A 23,546-nucleotide genomic window follows, 5' to 3' on the forward strand; every position below is an offset into this window, starting at 1 on the left:
AGAAAACAGAGCCACTGGAGGGGGGTCCCTAAGCTCCAACCTTCCGTGGATTAAGTGAGCTTCAGCCCCACTACCTTCCAACAGTTCTGGAAAGAGGGCATGCTTCTTGGTGTTGCAGGGACATGCACCCGGAGCATTGTCCCTCCACTGTCCCCTTTCTATCCTGCAGCTTCTCTAGCCCGCAATCCCTGGCCATCCCATCTGAAGCTCTCTCCCCTTTTCTTCCCCCTCACAGCCCCAGGCTGCCCTCATCTACCTTCTCACACTTGGAATACTATCCTGTAACGGGTCAGTGGCCACGTCTCTCTTGTCCACCACCACTGTGTTTCTGGTGCCCAGCTCACACCAGAGAGCCAAGGATCTTTGTTGAATATTCACAAAGTAGTCACAAAGATGCTGTTTGTGAGTGAGGAGCTAACCCCCTAGCTTAGGAGAACTGAAATGAGAGCAGTGTGCTGCTTGTGAAGAAGAAAAACATGAAGCTTCTCCTGGAACATAAATGTCTTCATCCATAGCTCCCTGGCCATAAATTCAATAAACAAATATAAAACTCAGTAAACCTCCCAGGGAGGTTCTGCAGCCTGTCCAGGATCACACAGCTGGTTACCATAAGACCCGGGACCAAAGGCCAGTTCTCCCAGCTACAGCTGTGGTGTTTCCTCAATGTGGACAAGACCTATGGAAACCATCTGTTTGTTTCCAAAAGTGTGCAAATCTAGAGAAACCTCCAATCAGAGGGATGTCTAGAAACATTAAGGGGATTTTCAGGATGAAATTGGGCTTCAACTCTGGTTTTCCCTACCCAGCAGTTTTGCAGAATACCACGGGTGATCTCTGGTAGATAGATGAGATCACCAGCTAAGGGGGACTTGGTACTAGAGGGTCTGCCTGAAACTTCTCTGCCACAGCCTCGCACAGCTGTACCCTTTACATTTGAAAACACATTCTCACCTCCCACATTTGTTACATGTGTATGTGTTAGGTAATGGGATTGGTTTCATGTTCAGAAATGTTTCTGGCTGGGGTCTTATGCCAAAGACCCCCCATTTGAAGGTATGTCATGATTTTGCCACTCCAAAGAACCAATCAGAAATTGGACAAGCCCAGGCAAACAGCGTCTCCTGAATATCCCACCAAGGGATCTGTGTTGTTGCTTACCTTCAGAAGAGAGGTCCTTGATACCCACCACAGAGAAGACCCTTTGGGTCATCCCACACCTACCTACAAGCACACCTCTTAACATGCCGGCTTCGAGGCAATGCCATTGTCCGAGACCAGTTTTCTCAGAATTGTCATGAGCCCCTGAGATCCATTTTTCAGATGACTGGATTGTAAGTAAACAGTACAATGATGCTCGACAGCCTCAGAGTAACAGCTCTCTAGAATTCACCTTCAAAGCACACTTCCTTGACAATGCATATGTCAACACGAGCTTCCCGCTCACCCCCAGATCTCGTGGTTTTTTTCCCACACTGCAGCAATCACAGACATCACATCCAAGAGCCAGCACATGGCAGAAGGACTCTGCTATGGGTACTTACAGGTTCTCCTGAGGTGAATCATTCCGTAGGAGCCTGCCTTGCTTCTACGAAAACCAACACACAAAACCCCCCATTCCCCCACGGATGGCGAGAAGAGCATACGTACCTTCTGTGACAATGGTTGGCGGTTGTAAGACAATGTGCCTTTGGGCCACGCCAACAATGTACGGCAGTAATTGCTCCTGGAGGTCCCCAAAGCTACGGAATTCCGGGACAGTAAACACCAAGTTGTCATTGGTAGCTATGTGCTGAAGCTCGGCCCTGGAGGCGGCCTGGGCTCCGAGGCCAAACGAGAACACGCTAGCCTGCTTCAGTGCTACCACCCCGTCGCGGATCTCGTCACTAGAAGGCCCAGAACTTATGAGGACCAGCACCTGGGGAACCCCTTCCTCCACTCGGCTGCCCCCTGTCCGGGTGAAGTGGTTCTCCACCACGAAATCAAGGGCAAGGCCGACATTGGCCAGCTCCCCGCCAGTGAATGCAAGAGCTTTCACTGCGTCCAGAACCTGGGCCTTGGTGGAGTAGGTGTCCAAGGAGAACACGGTTCTGGGCTCATCGCTATACTGGACCACCCCCACTCGGATCTGCTGAGCTCCGACTGAGAGTCTCTCAAGGAGATTTACAAGGAAGTTGCGAATGACTGCAAAATGGACACTTCCGGTGTTGTTTGATCCGTCAATAAGGAAAATAATGTCAGCAGAGTCTTGTGCTTTAAAAGAGAGAAATGCAAAAATGTGAAAGCGTTAGAACAAGTGACCACATGCATCGTTCAGTGTTCTGACATGTTTCTTTGGAAACCAATAAGAAACACGAAATATGGACACACAAAACACATGTTGATTAAGGAATGTGAAATTCTGTTTCAGTTCTGCATTCTGAATGGATAAGAGGCAACTTCTTAAGAACTATGGTGTAAAAATGGGACATTTATACCAAATTTGCCTTTGCACCAACTCTGCAGTTACACTTCAAAACATCATATTCGTTTGTCTGAGAAATCATGGGTATGTATTCTAGAAACTTCTACAGAATTTGGAGGGAGATGTTGTTGCATGGAATTGTGCATTACCATACCCACAGGAGAAGATAAGGGAGCGCATGCTGTTAACAGAAGTCCAAACATGATTTCTAAGTTTTGGACATTTCTTTTATAATCCCTAAGCGATCTTAGGAATTTTCTTTGTCCAATTCCACAGCTAGGAAACAGAATCTCAGATTCAGGGTTTGGTGACTTAGTGTCCCAGCATGTTAGACAGTTCTTTGAGCAATAGTTTCTTCTCTTTTCTATAAAAACCAAAATGGCGCAGGTACGTGACTCTATAAATTTGAAAGGAAGAACTCAAGCTACTCTTAGAGTTCTCATCTTAAAAACACTCTTACAGATGTTTGGTTTGATCTTTTCCTTTTTTAATAACCTATTCTATTTAAATTCAATTAGTTAACATCTAGTATATCGTTAGTTTCAGATGTAGAGTCCAGTAAATTGTCAGTTGTATGTAACACCTAGTGCTCTTTGTATCAAGGTATTTTCCTTTTTCCTATGACATTTAGTTGCATGGAACTCACATGTGGGCCTGGGATTAGGCTAGATGTCTTGCTCGTGTGTTTTTGCTATTGCCTCTATATTCAATCACATAATGCAGAACAATGTTAAGCAGAGTGATATGAAACCAGTCATGACATAATTATCCAACCTTATTTTTATGACATCCTACACTCACTGCCTGGTGAGACCATGAGCCTCTAATAAACCCTGAATCAGAATTAGCTATGGGGTTATACAGATGGACATAAAAATGGAGACCTAGGCTTCTTTTCTCCCCATAATGGCAAGTTACACACTCTTATCCCATTAGGGAGAATGGGGATTTTACAAGGCCAATCAATAATTTGGAGACCTGAGCAGAATATTTCAAACATTTGGCTAGAACATTTATATCAGACTGATTCAAAATTAGTGGAAAAGCTAAATTAGTCTGGTGAATGTTTTTTAATAAGTGCATGTCAATTGGAAGGGGAGGTGAACCATGAGAGACTATGGACTCTGAAAAACAGTCTGAGGGGTTTGAAGTGGCGGGGGGGTGGGAGGTTGGGGTACCAGGTGGTGGGTATTATAGAGGGCACAGCTTGCATGGAGCACTGGGTGTGGTGAAAAAATAATGAATACTGTTTTTCTGAAAATAAATAAATTGGGAAAAAAATTTAACTAAAAAAAAAATAAGTGCATGTCAGGAACAGGAAAGGATTCTTTGGGAGCATATGTGATATTTATATTCTGAGATTTAGGAGGCTATATTTAGGATATAATCACAACACTATGACTAGTCATTCTGGCTTTTTTAACAACAGTGAATATTTTATGTTTAAAATGAAAATTTCCTTAGGCCAGCAAAATTGCTTTCATTTTCACTATAGAAATAGGATACAAATCCAATCTCATAAAATGGAAGAATTTTGCTATAGAACAATTATGTTCTTCCCCAAATTCCCTCACAGTGTATGCCAAGCCAGGGATTGCTAGAATCAAAACAGCTTGTTCTTCCCTCCCTTCCACAAAATCCTTGACATTTTTGCAAATGAATTCCTTGCATAGGGGAATATTAACTTGTAACTATGAGCTCTAATGAGAGGAATAATTTACTACAGTATCTTTGACACAGTAATTTTAATTTGCTTCTCATACTTTTAATAAACATCACACCCAAGTATTAAGTGAGAGTGGGGCTTTGCTAAGAACGCCAAAGCATTTGCCACTCTTTAGCCAAAACTTAAGATTCCTCAGGGATCTCTGGGAGGATGCGGGGCCTCAGAAATGGCCCACAGCATCACTAGAGCCAGACGCTCTGTCAATCACACCACCATATTCCACAACATTTCCCAGGCCTGAATCAACACCCCAGAAAGATGATGGAAGATTGGCCACTGACTCCACATGCCAGGACATTTAAAAGAAGGATTAGCTGTGAGCCTGGGGTCAAGAAGAGAAAAACAACACCTAAAACACAAAATGGCACATTCTTTATTTGTTTACTCCTTTTTAATTAATTTGTCGCATTATTATTTTGTGGTTGCAATTTCAGGAGTACATAAAGAAGAGAAGCCCTGTGCAAGAATCCTTAAACTTTTCTCTTCTTAAAGGCTGAATGGCAGCAGGTCATAGAAACATGTTGGATAATTTGTCATCACTGAAAAAACAACATTGTCCTCTGATGCACACAATGATGGAACGAACAAGGGCATGCTGTGTTATCCAGGAGAACCAAAGCCTCAGACGAGCACCAGAGCTATGGGTTCTTGTGTACAACAAGCCATACCAATGACCAATACCAGCTCTTAAGGATAACCCAGTGTAATAAGCTTAAAAACAGGAGGTTGCCTGGTTCTCTGCTTTAACAGCTTGTGTATCACACCCTCTCTGGCATTTTCTACAGAGACATTTCACAATGTCCATGGAAACATTAGGCTCCTATAACACTGTTGGAAACTCTTTCCTTAAGCACATTTGTGTGGGCTCAGTGCCTTTCTGAGCTCGTGGGATGCTCCTCTTTTTAAGAAAAGTAAAAAAGATCACATACATATTTCCTATGTAAATCTGAAAAATTGTAGATGGACTTTGTGAGTGCTTTAAAACGATATCTGGCAAAGAAAAGCAGGCTGACACTGAAATCCTCGCTGAATACAGACCACTTATCGGTTTCGCTTCAGTGCAGACCTTTTGTATCTTAGTGAAATGCCTTTACAAAAGAATGACAAAGAGATTTTTTAAAACGCAACCTTCAGAGACCTATGACTTGAGCAGAGTTCATTTAGAACAGTGGGGACCATTAACATTTCGTACATGTACAGGTGATGGGAAGAAATGGCCCTAATTTACTAGCCGTCTCTATACTGCCCTCTGGCAACCTTTCTTAAAAACCATAAGCAGAGAATGATTATTATTTTACTTTTGGCTGTGGAACATGCAGTGGGCTGTGATACTGGAGGAATTGCAGAGTGCAGTTAATCAGAAAAGACAACATAAACGGATTAATATTCCACCCTGGAGCTGCTAGTGGCTTGGACACTAGAAGACAGAGATGCTTTCTAGGCATAAAAACAAAGGTTTTATCATCTGTGTGGAAACAGACTCTAGGGACAGGCTCTTCCTTGTTCACTGATAGAATGGTTAAAGGTAAGGCAAACTCATCCCCTCTTTTTCCTGAGTCAGCCAAGCCAGCACTCAAGAAAAGATGTCCCATTTCTCTACTGATCACTTCACTGTTTGGACACAGATTAGTTCTTATTGCACCATTCAGAAATGTGATTGTTGGTGAATTACTGACACTGAGAACATTGTAGAGACTGGGATAGGTCATCCCAAATACCCACGTGTCATATCCCTGTGGCCCAGAGTGTTTGGTTTGGGATGCTCTGGGGGGTCCCAGATCCATCTCCTATAATCTGGCAGGATCAACACATCTGTCATGACAGGCATGTCACACGTAGGAGAGGACACCTTCCAGGGTTAAACATAAATGATGGAAGCCATCACTCACTCCTCTGTCAGAGGTAGTCCTGCTGGCAGGGGTGTCAGCCTTCCCACCCCTGTCACAACTGAGATCATGGGACCCCTAGGGAAGACCACTCTCTGAAACAAATTGGGGTTGGTTAGTTATGGAACCCTTTCTCCTCCAAGCTCTGCCTGAGATGGCCGGTTCCTTCTCCCGACATCTAGTCAACTTCTTCCCCAGCCTTTGCTTTCTGAATCTGTATTCCTCCATTATCCTCACCACAATCCAGAAAGCTCTACCTTTCTCCAGACTCTTCATGCCCCTAATGCCCCTTTCCACCAGCCCCTCCCATGTGGCCTTTTAGATTGCCGAATTTATGCCTCGGAATCTCAACTCTTTCTTCTCCCTGCTCTACCCCATGTGTGGAATTAACAAGAGACGGACTCTCCGCCAGTCACCCAGACTCCTGCCTCTTATCTCTGAACCCCTGGGCGGCAACCACCTTGGAAAATTAGGAGAAGCCATGGCCATGGATCTTGCACCCATGGTGGCTTCCCGGGTGTGGTGTGGAGCCTGCCCAGGCCGCTCCCCACTCACGCCTCTTTCACAGAGTCATCCACTTCCTCCTCCTCCTCCTCCTCAGGGCACCCAAGTGATCTCTCCAACCTTCCTCAGAGATTCCCTCCCATCATGCTCAGCCTATGTCCACACCACACACCCTGGGCTCACCTCCAGAGACTATAACGTTCTCTGTGGCTAACCCTCCTGAATGGAAGCCTCGCAGGTCCCCCAAAGCCCTCTGCCCACTGCATACACACATGAGGGCCACATGGGCCTGTGAGCTTCACTGGACACTACCTACCCCCACAATTAGCCCTCAGTCTCCTTCCATCCGCAGTGGTAGCGTTCCCCAGGTTACACACCCGGCTGCCTCTCTAGGGCTCCTCCCCATCCTGGTCCACACCACTGTCCACATCTTCCCCAAAGCAGGACCCCTGTGTGGGCCATTGCAGGAGCTAACTCACAAAAAGGTCCCCTTGCCTCTCTTTCACTCTCTTTCTGCAAGCTCTGCCATGGCCATCCAGCAGGGAGCCCTCTTTCCAGGAAATGGGCTCTCTGTTCAGGTAACAGGTGCAAGGGATCTTTGTTAAATGCCTGACACACCGCATGGAAGCTGCCTTTGCTAGGAATGGTTGAAGGACCTCCTGTGGGATCGTAATGGCAGATGGGGGTTTTATTGAGTTCATATTAAACTGTTTGAGGTAGGTGAGAGCTCTATTTCAGAAGGACACTATAGAGCATGGTCAAACCTTTGTTTTTAGACCCGTGAAGAGCTATCTCTTCCCAGTCCCACCCACCCGCCACTAGCCACAGTGTTGCTCGAATGCCAGCGGTTGCCAAGCTTATCTCCAAAGAACAGCAAGGCAGGCAGCAGCTTGGCCATGTTGCCATTACCTGTGATGTCTTTAAGGGTCTCTGTGCCTCCAGCCCCTTCTGGAGCCACGGATGACTGCACACAGGACACTAAGTTTCCTACTATATCATGAAGTGAGGTAAAATTCTCTAGGTTGAAAACATGCAGATTGAGCGGTTCGCTTGCTATTTCTTTTAACGCTCCTTCATCTGCTTCCTCAACTCCAATCGCAAACACGTTAACATCAGCAGACTTAAGTTCCACTGAGGGCAGAGCAAGGCCGTCGTCCGAGTGTCCATCAGTTAACACTACGATAACCTGAGGGACTCCATCACGGGCCCGGCTTCCAGCAGCCTCAGTAAGGTGATTCTGCATTACGTATTCTAATCCTTTTCCAGTCTCATTGCTTCCCCCAATATAGGACATGTTGGAAATGTGGGAGAGGACTTCTTGCTTAGTACGGTACGTATTTAACAGGAACTCAGTATGTGGGTTGCCGTTGAACTGGACCAGAGCAAAACGGAAATCACTGTCTCCCACAGCTAAAGATTCTATAACATCATACAGAAACTCTCGAACAAGTCGGAAATGTTCCTTTCCAGTGCTCCAAGAGGAATCCACTAGAAATATTATATCGGCAGCAGCACCATTTTTGACATCTTTAAAAAAAGACATTGGTTTAGATTTTTCTCCTGTTCAGCGCAAAGCCTTCCTTCCTACTCTGTCTGCCCTTGAACTGGGTGCTCTCTGAGGGAGCTCACTGACTTACCTGGGTGCGGGGACTTGACTGCAGCTGGTGGCCCCTCACTAGTCCATGTTCCATATGCAATGAACCCCATGGGAACCAGTGGCAGGCTCCAGAAAATGGGGGGGGGAGGCGGGAGCATTCCCTGGAGTGTCTTTTAACTCAGGCATGATTCTTTGTGACAGCTTGAGCCCCAAAACCCACCTGATGAGACCAGAAGGCTATCTCATCAGAGATCGGAATTGATCTCATCCGATCTCATCAGAGATCGGAAAAGATTGATGAGTTCATCCTTCAGTTTGGGCTCTGAGACTGGGCCTCAAGAAGAAGGAACCGTGAAAACTCCCACCACTTTACATCAACTAGTCTCCAATGCTTTGAGTAATTTGTGAGAAGAAGAAATGTAATAAAGAGGTCTTCCTTCAGTGAAGACTTGTGTCACTGTAGAAAAAGCAGCATCTCGTTTTTCTGTCTTTTTAACATGAAGAAAGGTACTCTAACCAGTGACTATATATTTCTCAGGGCCAGAAAAGCCTTTGAGATGTGAGACGTTATCTATCTTTTTCAAAGATGAATCCAGTCCTCTCTGAAAGATAGAAGCAGGAGGCTCAGGGTGTCAGGCTGTGGGGAGCCAAAGAGTGCCCTTCTGCACTGTGGGCCAGGCTGGCTGCAGACAGCCAGCTCCTGGACTCTACTTACCTCAGGCTGCCCTGATGCCCCAAGGAATGTCCCCATTTCCTTGAGGCGGTACTCAGCTCTCTGCCCTCTAAGGATCATGGAACCTTATTGGAGGATCACTGCCCAACTCCCAACTTTCCAGGCAAAGAAGAGGAAGACCCAAGCCCATCCCCCCATCCCTACAAGCTAATGCTGCATGAAGCATTTCTCAATTTTCTAAAACTCTGCAAGCAACTTCTTAAGAGAGTTAACTCGGATCTATTTTTTAAAATGGTTTTGAGAAACTGACTTTTTCAAGATAGGGTGATTGTAGATGAAAAATGTCTTTATGTGCCCAGAGTGATAGAGAGGGGGTGATCTGTGTGTTTTGGTTTTAAGAAAAATGTTTATTTTCAATCATTGTCTTGCCCTGGTTTTATGTGCTGTGAGACCAAACCAGAGCCAGAAAGGTGGAAAACCTCTGTATTTGGTAAAATATTTGTGAAACAAACTTTCTGCTCACAACCAGTGTAAAGACAAACCACCTGTGAACCAACTCCAGGTTATCCAACCTAAGTTTTCATAAAAATAAGCCATCTCTCCCTGATACAGAGCATCTGGAAAGGTCTGTAGCCTGAATGAACACCTGAAAACAAAGGGTTTCACCATCCCTTCAAACCATGTCTAGGTTCTATCTCAAGCTCGTGAGGTCTCAGATCTACAATCAGAGAACATATTCCTTTGAATAAAAGTAAGAAATGTTTCTGGATCTTACCTGCTTGCTGCTGTTGGGCACGGGTAAGAGAAAAGCCTGAGAGAAAGAGACAAAACATGGCCACCAAGGGCAAATGTCGATGTTTCCTCATTTTGAATGTGTCTAAGCACCAAGTGAGAACCTAAACGAGAAAATAGGGCAAAGCAAAGTGATCAGTTTCGACACTCAGATTACAAACTAGGATTTATCCGTTTTATGAAATGTAGCTTTGACTAAACAATACATGAGAATCTTTGAATCTAATGATTATATCCCTTTGGCCATAGCTTTAAAAAAAAGGTCGGGAGGGGGGCAATTAAACTTTGTTTCCTCTCAGACTGAGTTGGTTATCAAGTCACCAAACAAATGGCAGAAGGAATCAAGAGTAAAGGTATTTGTGGGCACAAAGAATGGTAGGTCTGTGACACCCAGCTTAATTGTGTAGATTAGGTTTGAAAGAATCCCCCAGGAAATCTTTAGTTCATGGAGAAAATGGACTTTGCCCACATTGGAGTATGTGCCAACACAACCATGGCCTCTGGACCCACTTCAAATCTTGCCCTTATTCTCTATTTAACACTCTCTTCCCAACAAAAACCTGCTGTGTGCCAACCAGCAATCTCCGAATGGAATGTATCCAGGAACATTGAATCAACAAGCCTATGAAGCCAAACCTGAGAACTGACCACATTGCTACATGGTGTCCCATAGGCACACACCACTTAGTGGCTGCACACATGACTTTCAACCAGCCAAGCTCGTGTTCAGATGGGCTCGGTAGCCTGGGTCACCAAACTTTTGTCCTACAAACAACACCCTCTCTTCACCCCAAATCAGAAAGCACCCCTGCCCTATCAAAATTCCAATGACTTTTTTTTTTTAGAAATAGGGGGAAAAAATCCTAAAGTCATAAGGTGTTCAAAAGACCCAAAAGAGCTACAACGATCTTGAGAAAGAAAAACAGAACTTGAGGTGTCACATTTCCTGATTCCAAAACATATTACAAAGCTACAGTCTTTAAAACAGAATGGTGCTAGAATAAAGACAGATGTATAGACCAATGGAAAGAGACAGAGATCCTGGAAATAACCCTCACCTCATGTATATTGTCAAACAATTTTTCAGAAGAGCGCCAAGTCTAAACAATAAGAAAAGGACAGTTTTCAACAAATAGTGCAGGGAAAACTGAATATCCACATGCAAAAGAACAAAATTAGATGCTTATCTTATAATATTTACAAAAACTAGCTCGAAACAGATTAGAGATCTAAACATAAGACTTGAAACTCTAAAATTCCTAGAAGAAAATATTGAAGTCTTCATAACATTAGATTTGGCAATGTTTTCCTGGATATGACACCAAAAGCAAGTGGGAGTTGATGAAACAAAAACTCTGCGCAGCAAAAGAAACTATCAACAAAGTGAAATCAACCTACAGAAAAAGAGAAAATATTCACAAACCCCATATCTGACAAAGGTTTCAATCCGGGATATATAAAGAACTCCCACAACTCAACAACAGCAGCAACAGCAAATAATCCGACTTGAAAATGGGAAAAGTGCTTGAATTGACATTTCTCCAAAGAAGATACACCAATGACCATTAAGCACATGAAAAGATACTCAATATCACTCATCATCAGAGAAAAGCAAATCAAAACAATAAGATATCACGTCACACCCATTAGAATGAATATCAAAACAATAATAATCCATGAGGATGCTGGAAAATTGGAAACTTGATGTCCTACTGGTGAGAATATGAAACAATCCAGCCACTATAGAAAATGATATGGAGGGTCCTCAAAAAATTAAAAATAGAATTACCATATAACCCAGCAATGCCACTTCTGGGCATACATCCAAAATAACTGAAATAGGATTGCAAAGAAATAGCTGCACATGGAAATTTGTTGCAGCATTTGCCACAACAGCCAAGAAGTAGACACAACATAAATGTCCACCGTTGGATGAACAGATAAAGATAAATGTGAGACATGTGTATGGTGAAGTTTTACTCAGCCTTAAAAAAATAAGGGAATCCTATCATATGAGTCATTGTGAGACGAAGCTTGTGGAAACCATAAGTGAAATGATCCAGTTACAAAAAGACACATACTGCAAGATTCCACTTAGAGGAGGTATCTCAAGTCGTCCAACCATTAGAAACAGAAAATAGAATGGTGGTCACCAAAGGGTGGGGAAGTGGGGAGATGCTCAATGAGTAAAGAGTTCCAGTTTTGCAAGATGAGAAAATTCTAGAGATTCATTGCACAACAAGGAACATATAGTTAACATTACTGGACTGTTCACTTAAAAATGGTTAGGATAATGAATACTGTTTTTCTGAAAATAAATAAATTGGGGAAAAAAAAAAGAACATTGAAAAAGAAAAAAAAATAAATAAATAAAATGACACAAATGAACTCTTTAACAAAAAAAAAAAAAAAAAAAAATGGTTAGGATGGAGGGCACCTGGGTGGCTCAGTGGGTTAAGCATCTGACTCTTGATTGATTTTGGCTTGAATCGTGATCTTGGGGTCAAGAGATTGGGTCCCACTTCGGGATCCACAGGAGAGTCTGGGATTCTCTCTCCCTCACCTCCCCCACCTCTCTCTCTCTCTCTCTCTCTCTCTCTCAAAAATAAATTTTAAAAATCCTTACAGAAACATGGCTAAGATGGTAAATTTACGCTATGTGTGTTTTACCACAATTTTTAAGAAAGGACAGGAAAAATCACCTGTTTTCAAAAGTAAGGGTAAGAATGTGTCCCTTGAATGTAGCCATTGATTTAACAGGTATAATATAAACTTTTTTTGAGGTATGATCATGGCTAAGAGCTAAAATGGCAACAAAATCCAAGTAAACATTTTCTTAAAGCATGCTTCCTTGCCTCTATAATGAATCAGTATAATGTTTGTTTTCTCCCATAAATAATACTTGGAAAGGAAGAAGAAAATATGTATCAGGAAGCAAAATTTAATGTTTGGGGAACAAGACTTCAGTCGTTTGAAAGTAAAAAAGAATCTGATATAATAGTGAGACCTGGTGCAAAAATTATTTCTGCCCTCAGTACGGTCTGAGCTCTTAAATCAGCTCCAGGAAATGCCTAAGCTTTTGCACCTGTTGACCTCTCCAGCTTGACCTTCCTCTTGCCCTAGGAGATGGCCCAATGATTCTGTTCACAGTTGTCCACCATACAATGCAGGAACTCCATCTTCCCCACATTGCAAATGAAGCCAGTATTAAGGATGATCTGCTATTGTCAGTGTTATATAGAGAAACACAAGTCATGATAGCAGAGGAAAGTCTGTCTATGTAGTGAGGTGGCCTTGGCAGGAGACCAATGTCCAGTTGGAATACTCAACAAGACAGCATTGAGGGCCAAGGAGAACCAAGAGGCAGCCCTCAGAAGGCTTCCACCTAAGGACACAGGTGCAGTGAGCACAAAGAAAACCTAAGCTGAGGCCCACAGTTTTGCCCACCACATGTCAGGCCAAGAGGGAGAAGCTGGAGTTCAAATCTCTGGCCCAGCTCTGAGGAACAGCAAGACGCAGAGTGTGGGCTCTCAGCCAGCTGGCCAAAAGTTGGTGGACTAGATGGAGAAAGGCAAAACTATAAAAAAGAGAGTGGACTCCAAGATCCACTGCACCTTTAGATTTCCAAGGAAAGCCAACAAAGAGATAAATCAACCCTGTGACTCCACTTCTGAGAGCTTAAAAAAAGAACCACCTGTTGATACAATTTTCTCTTGGAAACATATCCACACTGTGAAGAAAAATTTGTTCTCATGATGATCAGGAGGCCAGTCTTTAAGAGGACATCCTTTCTTTCTTACAGTAAGGTGATAGTGAGTGGTCACAATGGCAGCATTTCAAAGGCACAACCCAAACATCTTGGCTTGAAATTGTGGACACGCATTAGACACGGATCAATACAGTGGAGAAGGGCAGCCCCCAGTGCTTGGCTCTTGGTGCCATGGTGTCCCCAAGTCCTAACTGAGTCCTGGCTAGTGTTCATGGCACTTCCCACAGGCACCACTTGCCTGATTGGTCTACTTTCTCCACTGAGGATGACCTTCCAACCCAGCCCCAGGATTGCCTCCTCCACCACCTAGGAATCCCTCAAGTTGATGTTCTACCCTGGAAATTTTCCAGATTTTTTCATCCAGCCATAACTCCCTTTCCCCACATTCTGCTAGACCTATTTCTGAATTTTTCTTAAGGGGGGAAAAAAGTAAATGCAAGGTTTTAATTTATATGTTTGTGTTCTCAGTTGAGGATATACACATTTTTTAGAGGGGGGAAAGGGAAGAGGGAGAGAAAGAACTTCAAGCAGGCTCCACGCCCAGCATGGAACCCAACACAGGACTCAATCTCACAATTGGAGATCATGGGCTGAGTCAATATCAAGAGTCTCTTAACTGTCACCCAGGCGCCTGGGGATATACACATTAGAACAATGTAAAAGTACATTGTACGTGTACTATTGTTGATTCTTTCTATTAAAATTAAACATGGGAGTTTTCTATCATCAATAGTCATCCTACTAGAAAATAGTTTTATAGGAAAATTGTATGTCCATATTATTTAAATGCTACTGGATTCTTCCCAAAACTCCAGGCAGCCCTTTAATACTGTAATTGGTCAAAACATTTTTTTAATATGGATCCATAAATTTCAAAGGACCTGTCAACTTCCCACAAACGTGTATACAACTGTATCTGGAGTTTTCTGGGGATAAGATCCATGTCTGCTTGTGATTTTAGAAGCATCTATTCTACCTCCCCACTAAAGTTTAAGCACCATAGTACCACCGCTTCAGTGAAAAATTTTAATGTGAATCTTTCAGGGAGTCTAGCTTAACCTTTTTAAACATTTGATCTACGCACAAGATTCAAGGTTCTAAGTAGTGCTTTTGTTTAAGAATGAGAGCGAGAGACTATCACAGAACCTCAGCAGAAATCAGTGGACCGTGTAATCCATATGGAAAAAAGCAGGATGGGAGATAAGATCTGCTCACTCCCTGCTGGGTGTGGGACAGGAGGACCCCAGGCCCCTGCAAGCAGCCTTCACAAATGGGTACACTGTGTTCAACAGTTTACTCATGGCTTTGTAACCATCCCTGAAACTCACACAGTGTCACATCTGACTTCTTACAGTCCTCGGGTCCTCTCATACGTGGAACACTGAGTAGGCTCTCTACTGAGAAATTCCGAAATAATTTTCTCATCTTTGATAAAGCGCAAAAAAAAATCTAAACTGTAATGAGATGAAATCTCTAACATCTTCCTGAGACATTACTTACTCCAACTCTTCTCTAAGGAAAATGAACGTGAAATTGGTTGAAAATGACATATAAAAACTTTGATTTCCAAGATACTCATCTTTAGAAGAGTAACCCCATAAATGAAGTGCTTCCCATTGAGACACAAAATAATGAAGTGAGTATACAGTGCACAGGAATTATGTTTTCTAAAATCTACCCAGATATTAAGAAAAAAAGGAAGGGAGGGGAGGAGAAGACTGGAAGAGAACAGAGGGGAGCAGAGTGGAGGGGAGGGGAGGGAGGACAGATGCGGAAAACTCCTCCTGTTTTGGAGACGTTGCTTGTGTTATCCAAGCCACACTCATGACTGATGAGCTCACGTGGTTTGGCCAAGTTGAATCCCCAGGTGGGAAAACTGCTTTCGGTCCCGCACATTTTCTTGCCATCATGCTTGGGAGCCAGTCATGTGGCTTTAGTGTTCCTAGCCCAGCTGCTGGATATTTGTTAATGTGTCTGTTTGCAATTAAGTCTATTCTATTTATCATGTCATGGAGTCCCAATTTTTAAAACTGAAGTTTTTAAAAGATGTCAAACATCATCTTCCCAAATGATCAGTGGGCTTGCTCATTTTAGCAAGGGAGAAAGACGCAGCCCCTCCCTCATCACCCTCCTCCCACCCCAGAAAATAGAGACAAGAGAGCCCGAGTAGTATTTATGGCACTTCTGTCTCACCCATGGGATTTCATGCCCTCCACCCAACAACCCAATGACTGCTTCCATCCCCTCCCCCTCACTTTATAGCTGGAAACTGAAAGCAGGGGAGGCAAGACCACATGGATAAAACAAGATAGAACCAGAATCCTAACCAAAGTCTGTGTTTGCAAAGCCCCTGGGAAAATCCCCTGAAAACCCTGAGAGATGGTGCCAGGTCTGGCCCAGATCCCAAGGAAACTCCCTACCTCTTCTGGGGAAAAAATAGACTTCTCTGGGGACAGATTCTGTGTCAGGAGGATCCATTTGCCTGCTGCTCTTGTTTTAAACATGAAAGAAAAGTCAGAATTGGCCGCCTGAGACCCTTGGGTTGGGTGCGGTGAGGTTCTTCTTTGTGTCATAGGTTCTGGGTCCAGAAGTCAGCGGATTCGATCATAGAACTTCATTAAAGTTGCATTCTTATCTTTCCATTTAGCATTAGCAATTCCTTTCATCACTCTGCCTTGTTCTGAGAAGGTTCTGAGCTGCATTTTTCCTTTTTGTATCTGTCCAGTTGAAATTTACAGACATCTCTCATTTCAAAGATGGCTTTCCATAGACCTCCAACTTGCCATCCTCCTGGGTCATTTTCCAAAGACTTCCCCCAAGCTATTCTGCAATTCCATGAAATTAGTTTTCATAACATCTACTCAAAAGCTTTTTCGTTTTCCGTGTCTGGAAATCTTTTTTAAGAAAGACACACACATAGGCACACAAGGAAATAATTTTGAAACAAAAGCTTAAATATATCCAGAGGCCCCATTCTGAGGGCATTTATTCATTCTTCTGTGAGCACTGCTTTTTAAAATCAGTCTGGCCCTCCTACAAGTTCTAGGATTTCTGTTAACTCCTGATGTCCCATTTAAAGTGGGAGCTATTCTGCTGCGAGACCAGAAGTCACACTTCAGGAAACCCCAGGGGCTCAAGCTGGCAACCCGAGTTGCCTTCTCAGGCCTCCTTCTCTCTCTCCCCTTGCCTTCTGGCAGGAATCCTGGGAAAGGGGTCCTCGTTCTTGCCCACCAGGAAGGAAGAGAATAGAGAATTTATTAGGTCCTCTATTATAGAAGGAAGAGGGTGGAATTTAATATATCCCTGCCATTTGAAAGAGTTTTGGGGGAATCCTCAAAAGCAAATGCTTTGGAACATCTCAGAGAAAACCCCTCTAAATCTAAAGGTAGTCTTTCAACTGTTTATTTTACAACTTGAAGCTCATCTTTCCATTCTATGAAAATGCACAAAGGAAGAGGATATCAGCCACACATACATATGTCTGAGACATTATCTGTTTGACCCAGGCTCTGAACGTGTTTCCTGCGATAGCGAAATTTTAGCTCTTCTGATGATGTATGTTGGCTTAGCCTCCCTGCCACCCACAGTGTCCTTGTAAACATTCAGTAGCCAAGTCTAGATCTTTCATTGTTGGCTCCTCCTGGTAAAGTCAAGTAAAACGATACCCATTCAGCAGCTCCTGTATTTAAACAGGGCAATAGAGAAAGGGAGGGATGGGATGTCCCCCCCCATACGCAGCCTCCCCACTGAATGAGGCCACCGGCAAGCGTATGCTAAGCACCATCAGTGTTAGCTTCTTTCCCCCTGTAAAGGCCACTTGAAGAGCCTCTAGGTGAGCTGCCAGATACGTGGAAACTTATTTAAAAAACATGTTTCTAAGGTCCAAGATAATAACCACGAAGCAGAAAGTTCCACATCAGTGGTAGCTGGAAAAGCTCGACACCACCACTCATGTGTAGAAAACATTCTGCCCTCTTAAAGACCAGGCAGCCAGACACGGCATTTTCCCCATTTCTCCTGTTAATGATAAACATTTAGCAGAGACTAGATGGGATTTGACGTTAAAGCAGAGAGAGAGCGCCTTCGAAAACACTTCAGAAAAAACTGCACACACGTCCAGCCCATGCCAGCGCCGTGTCCCGAGAGACTGCTGCTTGGGCCGGCACTGGCCTCTGGCCACCTCTCTGCCTTTCCTGGCCACAAACTTTGGGGGCTCCTGGCTTCTCCAAAACCATGCTGTTCCACTGAGAAATTACCCAAAGTGGTTAAAACGTTCTCACACTGCAAGGAAAAATTAAACATCTTTGTTCTCTGCTCTGATTCATGATCAAATCTGAAAGAGAAAATTATTTAAAATAGATTTTTTTAAAAAAACTTAAGTCAAAACCTCTAATATAATATTACCAACACCAGATTTAGTGTAATAGCCTGGAAAAATTCTGCTTCCTTACCCTTCTATCAGTAATGATCAGTTAATCTTCCTACGCTCTTACGTGTAGGGTTCTGCTATGATTTCCTTCCCTCTGTTTCCCTGGGTCTGACCAGGGATGGGTCTCCTGCTGCCCCCACAAGAAACAGAGAGCCCCCCACCAGCGGCATATCGGGCAATGTGTGAGCCTCGGCCGAGCTGGCCCTAGCTCTGGGTGCTGGCTCGGGAGTGCTGAATCAACTGATGAAGATTCCAGAAGAGAAAAACCAGTTTCCTGGAATGGCTTCCCTTGAAGCCTGAGTCATCTACAGCTGCTGTTCAATTTTTAATTTTCCAATTAAACTGACCCATGAGTTCTTCCTTCCAGTGGCCAATGCTCAATGCCCTGGGTCCATGAAAAGTAAATGTATATAGTGCACACCAGGGAAATCTTACAGAACTAGTTCCCACCATGATTTCCACTGACCGTTCCTAACTCATGAATATTTCTCTGTATCTCATGAGACTTAGAATCCAGGAAGGAGGACAGCAGGATCATGTTCTGCTAGATGCAGCCAGACTCCTACAAAAGACTAGCAATTTGCCTTTGGGAAAGGGTTTGGCAGAACTTTTCCTGTTTGTCTTATTTTTTCTCCTCTTTCCAGATTTTTTTTAAACAATTACCTCTCTGCTAAGTAAACTTATAATATCCTACTCCATAGAAGACTGGTCAATAGGAAGGAGTGCCTTTGTTCATATGATATCCTAAAATATTCTCTAACGACTTCTGTTCCCTTGATATTCCCAGTCTTGGGGATCTGCTTACGAGCTCAATTTAATATGGGCAAGAGCACCCAGAAATGCTGACTTTGCTTTGCTACTAACACTGTGATCTCAGACTAGTCATTCACTTCTCTGTGCTCCATTCTTTCATCTGAAATGTCAAGGGTGTGGAGAAAGCATCCACCCAGGTAGTAATTTTTTGATATTTAAAATAGCCGAATGAAAATCACATATTTGCCAAACAGAGGGTGAGGTTTATGTCTCAGTCATTCCTGTACCCTCCCTCAATCTCTAAGCTCCCCAGCCCATGGAGCAGAGCACGGCTCATTGAGCTTGAATGAATGAGAACACATGAACCAAGTAGAAGGTTAGGTACATTCTCTCTGAGCTGGCATCCCGTCCTTCAGGACCCCAACAGTGGGGAGCTCGGGCTAACAATCTGAGCTAAAGATACATCTAATTTAAAACGGGACGTTTGTAATGATATTTATTTGACAAAGATCACAAGTAGACAGAGAGGCAGGCAGAGAGAGAGGGAGAAGCAGGCTTCCCGCAGAGCACGGAGCCCAATACGGGGCTCGATCCCAGGACCTGGAGATCACAACCTTAGCCAAAGGCAGAGGCTCAACCCACTGAGCCACCCAGGCACCCCATTAATTTTTTAAAACATGTTCAAGTAAGTTGCCTCGCAGGAGCAAGTAGCAGAGGGCTGGTAATGAAAAGTTTGGGAATTACTGGATCAGTTCCCCTTCACATTATTCCTGCCAGTTTTAAAGTTCAAAAGTCCTACATGGAGACAGCATGGCCTCAATATGAAAATTTGCTTTGATTCTGAAACAACCTACTGTTAATTTACACTTTTCTTAGGGGATGGGAGCAAAATGTTTCTTTTATAAGTTCTTACTTGACTGACGCCCTTGTAATGAAATTACTTGAGCGTGCAGAATGCCTCGCTTCAAGGAACAATTTTACTTCAGTACCTGAGCACAGAAAAAAATAAAATAAAATTCTAAATGTATATCCACTTCAGGTATTACAGTCACATTTTAAAAGATGTGTGTTTAAACAGTCTAAAGTTACCCCTGAGCCCTGCTGAGAAGGCTATCAACCTACTCCCTGCAAACCCAGAAACCACACCCTGAAGCACTCCCACCACTTGGAGACTTTTCCAGAGCTCGGAAGGGTGCACACACCGCCCTCTAGAGGACAGAAAACCAGCCTGCATTTTCAGAGTAAGCTACAGGGGCTCAATGTGCTAACTCAAAATTTCATCTCTCTTCCAGAATAGATTTATGAGACCAGAGGTGTTCGAAATTATGCTTTCAAAAATCAAGATAATGTGGACAGCCGCCCTTTGTGAATCAGGACGCTGTGTGTCATAAGCAGGGGGCAGGAATCCCCTTGATTTAGAGGGAGAAGGCAGCATCTTTTCCTTAAAACAGAGAATAACCTTCCAGAATTTTTATGTTGGAAAGACAGACACCGTATCTGGAAATGTGAGGGTGAAGAGAAGCGTCCTCGTCTAGTTCAAGGCTGTCTGAATTAGCGGAACTTTTTAAAGCTTCCCTGCGTTAAAATTTGAATTACTTTGGACTTCCATTTCCTCAGCTAGAGCAGCTAACGAGTTTTCTCTAAATGTCAGGTCCCTCCTGACACCATCAGCTGTTGGTGCCACAATGGAGTGGTTCTCCCTGCCTGCTTTCCACGGCGAAGATACCACGAGGGCCCAGGGGTGGCATGGAAAGGCCGCCTGGTACAATTTGTCCCACTGAGAAGGGGAAGCTGCCTGTGATTCCTCCTCCAAGAGATAACAGATCCTCTCGGGTTCCTCCAAACTATAGTGACAAAAACGAATTGTCAAAGAAAACTGGCTGAGGCTATTAGCATGCCTGCAGGACAGTCTCGTGGCACAGGCTTTGTGGCTTGCTGGCAACTTTTAAACCCTAAATGTGGAATTTCACATAAAAGTGGGTGGCAACGCGGGCTGCTGGTCGGAACTGTGCTTTATCTGGTTGAGCAAGCTCCCCGGGCAGGAAGCTCCTGAGGCAGGAACTCTCTACCAACTTCCAGAAGGGAGAGACGACTGATTTCAAGCTGGTTTACAGCAGTGGGCCCTGCAGCCCTCTGCCCCCAAACTACAAATCCATCATTGATTACCAATTGAGGGTTTCTTCCTACTTCATCATCGGCGATGTGTTAGGTTCTAAGCTATGAAAATGAGAAAAGGCACTCATGTGGCTAGAATAAAGGGAAGTGCGGAAACAAAGACATTTCTCTTCAGAAAGATCTTATATCAAAAATGCCCTAAAGACCCCTCGATTGGACTTCGGCCATATATCCCATCAGAAGAGCCACGAGCATGGTGGGATGGAGCTGGCAGAGCTGGATTCAAGAGCTAACCTTCTAGAGGCTTCCCTGGCCACCTCCCAGGAAGGTGGGGTGGCCACACCCTCCAATTCCCCCGTAGGAAAAATGCAGGATGGCCACACTTTTCCACCTTGCTGTGGCATCCTCTCCCAGACCCTGTTCTCCACCCAATGTCTTCTTCTTGGTTTTCTCCCTGCCAGACTAGGGAAAGAGAAAAGTAAGTCTCACAGTAATGACAACTCCCTGCCTCAACAAAGATGGTTAAGACCACATGACCATTGCGTTGAGCTTCTACAAAAGTCCCTCACCTCCCCATCCCTGTGCCTTCACACTCAGCAACAAGTCCACATTAAGAACAAAGTAAAGTACAGGTCCCACCCTTCTGGTCCCCAGCCCCAGAGGCGGCCTAGATGTCAATTAAAGTCGTTTCTGCTCAGTGTCCTGAACTACTGGGAATGGGTGCCCTGGGAGGTGGGGGGAATCCCATGTCGAGGAGCAGTATCAGTCCACATGGGCTCTGAGTGCCTTTGCAGACCTCAGATCCTACAGGGATAGCTGTGCACCAGGCAAGGAGCTGGCTGGCATGGGCCAACACCACTGCACTCCCTCTGGGCGCAGGACACACCCCTGTGCTCGGAGCAGCTTGTTCGTGGAGCCCAGACCGGCCTCTTAGTGTGCTCCTGGGCCAGGCTGTGAAATGCTGATGTGGGTTTTATTTTCACCCCCTCACCCCCGGATTCCCTTGGAGCCTCCCAGCGACCCTACCCCTGCTTCAATCCTGGTCCACTTTCTAACACTTGAAACAGGTCCCCAAGGCCAGCTGGCCACTGTCAGGGAACACCATCCATCCTGGGTGTCCCAGCTTAGGAACAGGCCTGGGGCCATCCGACTTGGCACCCGCACAACATCTGGGCAACCCGGGCGGGCCCCACGGCCCCAGGAGCCCTGCCTTATCCACTGGGCATGTGGCCCGAACACCAAATGCCTTCTCCTTCTCTGGCCTCGGCAGCAGTTTTATGCAAACCCCCCACCCCCAGCCCCAAGACAGAGACTCCAACAGTGACCTCAGGTTCCTAAAAAGAGGAAACCCTTCGTACGAGCCGAGGAACTCTTGACTTGGCCCCCATCCAGGGCACCAGAGTCTCCCCCAATCCCCAAGGGTAACAGATGTGTTCCACCAGCCCCTGTCCACGTGGAGCCTGGGGCAGAAGGCCCACCTGATGTGCCCACCGGGGAAGATTCAGACAGAATCTTCCCCAAAAAGCCGCTCAATGGGTAGTTGCGAATCCTCGCGAAGATACTTCTGCTAACAAAGCAAATTCTTCCCCTCCCCCAAGTTCCAGAAAGAGAGACTGTCAAACAGACTGCAGCCCAGAAACACTGCAGGATGGGCGGAGGAAACCCACAGCACCACGCGACTGCAGCCCACGGGCGGGCCGTGGCCTTCACCAAGCTGCAGAAACCCCGGGGCCCCAAAGTGGGAAAGAAAGCTCAGTTGAATCTTCCAGGGACCAGAATCATGTCCAGAATACCAACTCCAACAGAGTGACCACGAGAACCCCCTAGTAACGCTCAGCCAGGTCTGAAACCATTCCTTCTCGCCCATGAACCCGGGCAGAGGGGACCACACACTTACCCTGAGCAAATCTGAAGAAATGTATGTCCCTGGGTTTCTCTATTCACTTAGGTTCGCATGGTTTTCCCACTGACGGCGTCTGCTTTCCTTTCTGCAAGAGCGGGGCTCCGGGCAGAGGAGGAAACCCCTTGCGGTCCTCGCAGGAGGCTGGAGCGCAGGAGAACTGAGCGGCCTTTGGTGGAAGACTGAGCTCCAAACCCTGGACCTGATCCAAGGATACAGTCAGGGCTTCCTCCAGCTCCTCCTCCTCCTTCTCCTCCTCCTCCTCCCCACTCCTCCTCCCGACCCCTCCTCTCCCTCTCCCCACTGTGGGCCTGACCCAACTGTAAATGAAAACCAGACTTTCTGTGCTCTGTTGCTTCTGGCCCCCGCTGCAGGCTGATGTCACCCTCCGAAGGCTGTCTTCACCCTCCAAGCCTTTTGCTGGACTCCTGCAAACCCCAACCCTTGAAAAGAAATCCACCTCTTCCACTCGTCACCTTTTGGGCTGGGCCCCTGGTGGCAAAGAGAATGAATTTTGGAAATTTTTTACGCGGGTATCCATGGTTTTCCTGCCGTGTTTTCCAACACCATCTGCAGGGAAAACAGGAAATGCAATCTGCCCCCCCCACCACGCCCTCCCATTTCTCCTTGAAGTTTCTGAATCGAGACTTCTCTTAATAACCTCCCTTTCAAGGATAAAAACAATTAACATCTTCTTGGCCTTGTGCTGAGCAGAGCTCTGTTCACCAGTGAAAGGACAAGAATGTGAAGCTACTTATTTTTAAAAGCTCTGTACATAATGATTCTGCCTGGGAGACTCATGGTCCCATTCCAGGACAGGGACAAGGGCAACGAGGACGATTTCCTTGCTCAGAGTTTCAAGAAAATTCCTGAGAAACAAATTGCCAGGCTTTGCACATTTTACAACCCTTTAATATATGTTATCCATTATCTTTTTCTCC

General features: G+C 44.9%; 1 protein-coding gene across 5 annotated transcripts in view; it reads right to left on the reverse strand.

Annotated features, from left to right (window-relative positions):
* The window catches only part of COL6A3 (collagen type VI alpha 3 chain), a 77,966-nt gene extending 55,155 nt beyond the window's left edge, over positions 1-22,811 (reverse strand). For 2 of the 5 annotated variants that reach the window (XM_044241912.1, XM_044241910.1), the window contains exons 1-4: positions 22,603-22,811; positions 9,623-9,743; positions 7,487-8,104; positions 1,648-2,250 (exon numbers count right to left, since the gene is read on the reverse strand). In XM_044241912.1, the coding sequence (XP_044097847.1) occupies positions 1,648-2,250; positions 7,487-8,104; positions 9,623-9,713 (1,312 nt within the window). In that variant the 5' untranslated portion in view covers positions 9,714-9,743; positions 22,603-22,811. The remainder of the gene's footprint in view (positions 1-1,647; positions 2,251-7,486; positions 8,105-9,622; positions 9,744-22,602) is intronic. The other 3 variants (XM_044241915.1, XM_044241914.1, XM_044241913.1) reach the window with 2 other exon arrangements.
* Between the last annotated feature and the right edge of the window lie 735 nt (positions 22,812-23,546).

The sequence above is a fragment of the Neovison vison genome, chromosome 3 (assembly GCF_020171115.1).
Source record: "Neovison vison isolate M4711 chromosome 3, ASM_NN_V1, whole genome shotgun sequence".
Lineage (NCBI taxonomy): Eukaryota > Metazoa > Chordata > Mammalia > Carnivora > Mustelidae > Neogale > Neogale vison.